General features: G+C 42.6%; 1 protein-coding gene across 1 annotated transcript in view; it reads right to left on the bottom strand.

The window, feature by feature from the left end:
* Window positions 1–5,866: 5,866 nt before the first annotated feature.
* Window positions 5,867–6,321, bottom strand: part of LOC104160270 (probable G-protein coupled receptor 173) — a gene marked incomplete at its 5' end in the record, with an annotated part of 1,099 nt that continues 644 nt past the window's right edge. Inside the window, 1 exon segment of the mRNA XM_009698359.1 lies at window positions 5,867–6,321. This exon segment is cut by the window's right edge and continues 485 nt beyond it. Within this exon segment, the coding sequence (XP_009696661.1) occupies window positions 5,957–6,321 (365 nt within the window).

Genomic DNA, 6,321 nt, shown 5'->3' with positions numbered 1-6,321 from the left:
ATCTCGCAGATGGAGGATCCATTTTTATTATTTTTTTTTTTCCCCCGAATGATTTGTTCCAATGGTTAATCATTCTCACACAAACACAGGATTTATTTTTTTTTTTTTAATGACACACCAGTAAATAACATTCAGAAACTTTAGGACAGGCTTTCTCTTCACCGGGCAATCTCTTGATTTCTGCCTACTCTATTAGCGCTGTGATGACTGCCTAAAATTAACTGGGACTTCACAGCTTCCTTATGCCCTTGCAAGACTAGCTTTGAACTTGAAAGCCTCCTACACAAAGTGCTTTGCGCTATCAACCTGGTCACAGTAGATGTGAAAAATGTGGCACTGAAGAAAGTGGCTTTCCGATAAATACATCCACAGTACAACCATGCATGAATCACAAGATCAAAGACAGAGTGCGAGTACTGAGGTCATTAAACATGAATAGAAATACAGAAATGCAACAGCTTGCATTAAAGGCTTAGCTTGACTTTAAAGTTAAGCGATGGAAGCTTATGTAGTCAGCGATTGTTCACCCGTGATAATGCTCTGCTCTTACCATCAGTAGTTCTGTGCTTTACAAAGGTGAGTAAGAATAATTAATCATTTTTCAGATAAAGTACCAAGGTATGGGGCAGTTAATGACTTGTACCAAGTGAAAATAGGCTCAGAGATGCTCAGCATCATCAGCTCTAGGAAAAGTCAGAGCATGGCTGACGTCAGGCCTGTTGCAAAATCAGCTCTTGGTCACCGGTTCTACAAGCGATGGATGAGTAAGGATTTACCCCCACACAAGGTCCTTCATGAATGGCATGGCATCAGAGGTCACCAGTATAAAAGGAGGTTTGGGCTAAGACTTCCATCGGCACAGCCCCAGCCCAGCACAACTCTGCACCAGCTTTTAAGAGACCACCTTCACTGACGGTCTTTCTCCGACGGCTCCATTTCTTTGAGATCTCGTATAATTTATAATATTCTGAAGCTTAAGAACATCATAGCATGGGAGAGGCTTCGTGTTTTGTATCACAATAGAGTGCATTGTAGCCTGTGCAGTGTTTTGAGCAATTATAAAGGAAGCTGTGCTAAAATAGAGGATTTTAGGGCACCTCTATTAGAAAACAGCCCCCTTGCCGTGTTTCTAATAATTTTTTGATTTGCAGCATAACTATCTAATAAGGTTTCTGGGGTATTCTGGTACTGCACAGAATCACCTAATCTGCAGCCTAAGTTAATGAAGTGCCTTGAGATACTTAACATCACATTCTGCCAATATGGGTCTATTACTCTGTCCGGAGCCACTTCTCTCGGGGTGGTTTGTTGGCAATTCTGAGCAAGTGCGGATCCTACAAAGGAGCAAGGTGATTGTGCTTCACCGTCTGGGGGTAAGTAAGCGGCAGAGGTCCATCCAAACTCCACGCATCCTTTGCTGGGAAGGGAGGGGAAAATGCCAGCTTTGCTCTCCTGTGAGCTCAGCACAACGTGTCCCAGGGTAGTCCCGCAGCATATGGCAGAGCAGCCTTCTGGAGGTGTAGCTGTATCACATCCAGGTAGAGCCCCAGGAAAGAATTGTTGCTATCAGACCAAGCCAAATTCCTGCCCTTTTCCTCACGGCTACTGACTTCACACCATTCCGGGAGGCAGCTTTGTCTCCCCTGGTGCAGACCTGGTACTGGAAAAGCAAATGATGACAGCTTCTGGGCTATGCATCCCCCTGGCTCATTCTCCACCTCTAGCATGACCACTGAATGAGACCTTTACCCAACAAGATAATTTAGCTGAGGCCAAATATTTCAGCCCCTTTCCTAGGAAGCTCTTTCCAAATCTAACGTCAGAGCTAGAAGCATCCCACAATACTCCAAGCGTTGAGCGTTGTAAAGTCAAAGATCGCCATAGCCACTACTTACTGAGATTTCAGACAAGTGTCATTTTTCAAGGTGGTCTGACATTTAAGTTTATGCTAAAAACCCTCCACTGACTGAGATTTGGACTGGGAATGTTTGCAAGGAATGTGTTAAATACCTGGTGAGTGGGTGAAGATGCCAGCAGCAATCAAGATTTTTCCAGAGCAGCTTTCAGTGCAACAGCAATTCTTCATCACGGATATGCAAAAGCAAGCGTGCTGTGACCTCCGAGCCAGACTGTGAAGAATCTCTGGGGGAGATGATGTTGGTATTTCCTGTGATACTCAGCATTTGTGATGCCCAGAGTACGAAAAACTATCACACTTCTGCCTGGAGGGGTATAGAGAAGCCTCAATCTATTCTGCTCAAGCACAGTAAATGGAAGAGCTGGGAGAGCCCCGGTGCCGTGCAGCTCACCAGACCCTCTAAGTACTTTGCATTTTGGTCAGCGGGGATGGGGAGAGGCGTTCGGACCATCTGAGTTTTTGCAAGTGAGCCCAAGATTTGCACAACAAGCTGCAATAGCTTCTCACGTGGGGGTGGGAGGTAATTATTAACACTCAGCTCTCACCGAGTCTCAGCCATTAACTCTTCTGAGCCAGACCCTTTTTTGATGGGCAGCTGGGGGTGTGGAGGCTTACAGCCATACCTCACAGGGCCCAACAGCATCAGCGACGGCTCCCTGCGCTCAGCCCTTTCTCCCTAACGTTATTTCTCTAATTTTGTTATCCAGAGCAGGTTTTCATCCTCTCTGGCCCCCCTTCTCTGATCTTGGTCAAAGCATTTAATCTCTCTGACCCACTTTGCCCATATGCGGGCAAAAGGATGCTGTGAGAACGTGTTAATGCTGTGCTTTGGAAATGCTATTTTTTTTTTTTTGCAACTTTCTTATCTTTTCTCAGATTTCAGATGGAATATTTATCCTCTGGTGCCTCTCCAGCCATTTCTAGTTTTTCATACTTTCTTGGTGCACTCTCAGCCAGCAGGAGAGACTTGCAAAGTGGTGTTTGTTGGTGTGCCGGCACCAAGTACCATTTCATTTTCTGCCATGCGTCTGTCCTTGATATTTAGTCTCATTTTCTGGAATGAAGCCCTATTGTACAACACCCATCTAAACCCTGAATTAAAGCCTCTGGAGTTCCTTCTCATTTGTAGTAGCATGGCCAGGATCATAATCTGCCTGATATTACAAGTATCTAAAATATAAAATTAAGTTCAAACAGTGCTGATTCTGCCCTTGGAGTACATCAGAAGTCCCGAGACAGCCCTGGAAGCTACATGCAAGCAAAAGGCATTGTATACAGGTATTCTTTTAAACTTTTTTTGTACCCTTTTGCAGTAGCAAGGCTGGGTCTCGGTGCTACTGATGGGTGATAGCAAAGCATCCGTTACCTTCAGTGGGTAAGAACCAGAGTCGCCCATCTAGCGAGGGCATCGCTGAAATGGGGGATGCCTATGCACAGAGATTGGCATTCAATACAGCACCACAGCCTGGTAAGCCAAGTCTAAATAAAACCATTAGGCCACCCAAAGGTGACTTTTCATCCCCTGCATATACGATTGACTACACAACTTGTGTGTAATTTTTCTAGAAGTGAAAAATTCGGTCCCTGCAGCTTTCAAGGAGGTTTTAAAATAACTATTCTCTCATTTCTGTGGTTTAAATAGAATCATAACCATACTACTTATAGCTTGAAAGAGAGATAGGATGCCAAAAACCCAGACATTTTTAATATGAGTAAGAGAAAGAAAACATTGGCTTGGGTACCAGCAGGATAAGGAAAAAGAAAGGAAGATTTGAGTTAGAGATCACAGTTCTAGGGCCCTACATAGGAAGCTTCTGAAGTTTTAAGGAAATACAATTCTGCAAAAGTTGGAACCCTGCTGAAAAGGCCTAACAGTGGAATGGGCATGTAAGGTATACTTGGAACACAATTCCCAGCAACAGCATCGATGCCTTGCCCCAAAGTCTTTGTAACACAACTCTACCCCATTACTCTCTGAGATTCAAAGCTATGATCTGATATTCCAAGATGAAAATATAATTTGAAAATATAATTAGCACTGATAACCAACTTCTGCTGTGATCTGAAGTTCTTGATGGCTTTCCTTCTGTACCCAGATGCATTTTCAAACAGCTTTGGAAATGATCATTTGGTCTCACTTTGTTTTTGAGATATCCCATCCACGGTCCTATTTCTTAGCCCAGCTCTGGCAGGATCAGTACAGCTCCATCTTCCTCCTGCCGACCTTCTCTGCAGCTACACCCAAAATTCAAATTGCAAACTTCTCCTTATGCACTTCAAGAAACGTTGCCTCTCTGGTGTTCAAATCTGAGTTGGGGGTGGAAAGCAAGATATAAAACCAAACCAGAAGCCTCACCTCATGTCATTCCCTGCCTAAATCTGAAGCTGCCACCTTAGCCCTCTCCTGATCTGTCACACACATCTCTGCTCACCACACAGTCAGGACAACTGTTTCTCGGTTGATGTCTAACAACTTTGGGCTACTCTCTGCAGAAATACTCGTAGCACAGACAGAGATTTCTTCATGGAAATTGAGCTCATCTCTGTCATTTTGTGTGTGTCTTGCTCCAGCACTGCAATGACTGATGTTTGTTAAATGTTACATGATACATCAGAAAGAAAGCATGTCAGGGACGGCTTCCTCTGAGACTGCTAAAAACTTGTGTCAGGATCCTGCCATCAGGCTGCCGGTTAAAATACTTTCAGAGGAGTTTTTGTAGAACAATAAAGCAGGTTAAAATGCCATGCTTAATAAAGGTAAATTACCCATTAAGAATATAGTTTACAAATGAGTACAGTATTAACCAAGCCACCATGTCAAAAAACTGCTTTGCCAACTAAAATTAGCAATCCACAATTATGCGCTCTTTTCTATCGTTAACAGAGCAGCGATAAGCTAAAACAGAAATTTGATTTCAGTAGACACAAAGAATTGTGCTATTTAAACCTGTTGCCCATCATGAACTTAAGTCTTCTTAAAAATGGCTTCAGTCACTTTTATTGGTATAAACACCTAAATTGAGATCTAACAGCAAATAAGGATTGTGCTTGTCCATAATAACCTCAGCTGCAAAATCTACTCAGACACAAGACATAAAACCTTCTACATACACAAGTTATTTGTCAGCAAAGCAGAATGCTGCCATTCTGAAACAATTACATACAGTAAAGGTTTTCAATATTTTATTAAAGAAAACAGTCAAAATGTACAAGTATTACCCCGGTTTGTAGATAACTTCCTATAAAGGCAGTAAAATATGAATTTCAATCTAGGTTTTAAAAACTGCTATAGTTGATTATTTTTAAAGTTGATATTTTAAAATCACGTTTCACAAATAGTTCTGAAATATTACCAAATGAATAGTGCAACAAGAAAATTGAAATTAGTTCTACACTGTTTGCATGTCAAGCAAAAGTTATAAGTAACTGCTTCAAATACTTAAACCATTTGAGAATGAATGAACCCAACAGCTCCCACCAAAAACTAACTTCTGACCACAACAGAAACGTCCTCTTCTTGTTCTTCACTTAAAATCAAATAATAATAAAACAACACCTCTTGAGGTCATCAAAAATAACTTTAGTATAAAATTGTCTTGGCCCTTATCAAATATTACATGAGTAAAATTGTTAAGCCTTTATCAAAACAGACAGGAATAGAGAAACAAAAAAAAAATGTCATGGCCTTAATCCGTATCTGTTGGAATCATGTCTAGAAACGTTAGAAGCAAGACCAGAAACTTGGAGCCCTGTTTTGTTTTTAAAAACCACACAATCACAAAGAAAAACAGCTTCTTACTGCCTAAGGTTTGGGGGTGTTCTGCTCAAGTACCTGTTCCCATAGACAGCAACCTCTTATGTTCTGAAGAGAGCATACGCAAAATATAGAAAAATAAATAAAATAGCTTCTTACAGCCTAAGGTTTGGGTGCTGGGTGGTGGTTTAGTATGTTCCCCACGGGTCACACTCTCTTGAGATCATATGCAGAAACATGGAAAATTATATCCATCTTTCTTTTTTAGAAAGAGAAAAGCCCCCCTACATCCCAAAGCTCTTGAGATCACAAAGGATGGTGCCCTGGGTGCTCTGGATGCTTTGGCAGCATGGGAAGTGGGCTCGGAGACAGACCCTGAGCTCCTTGTTGAAGATGAAGCAGAGGATGGGGTTGACCCCTGCCTGGGCAAACGTCATCCAGACAGAGGTGGTCAGGTAGACCTGGGGGATGGAGCTGGCCTTAATGAAGACCCGCAGGTAGCAGGCCACAATGTAGGGGGACCAGAGGAGCAGGAAGAGCAAGGTGATCATGTAGAACATCTTGCAGAGCCTTTTCTCCATCTTAAACTCCTCCAGAACCAGCAGCCTCTTGATCTGGCTGTGGGTGGCTTGCCTTATGCCCACGAGGG

Source organism: Cariama cristata, unplaced genomic scaffold, assembly GCF_000690535.1.
Source record: "Cariama cristata isolate BGI_N322 unplaced genomic scaffold, ASM69053v1 scaffold30064, whole genome shotgun sequence".
Lineage (NCBI taxonomy): Eukaryota > Metazoa > Chordata > Aves > Cariamiformes > Cariamidae > Cariama > Cariama cristata.
This window is presented reverse-complemented; position numbering and strand designations above follow the sequence as displayed.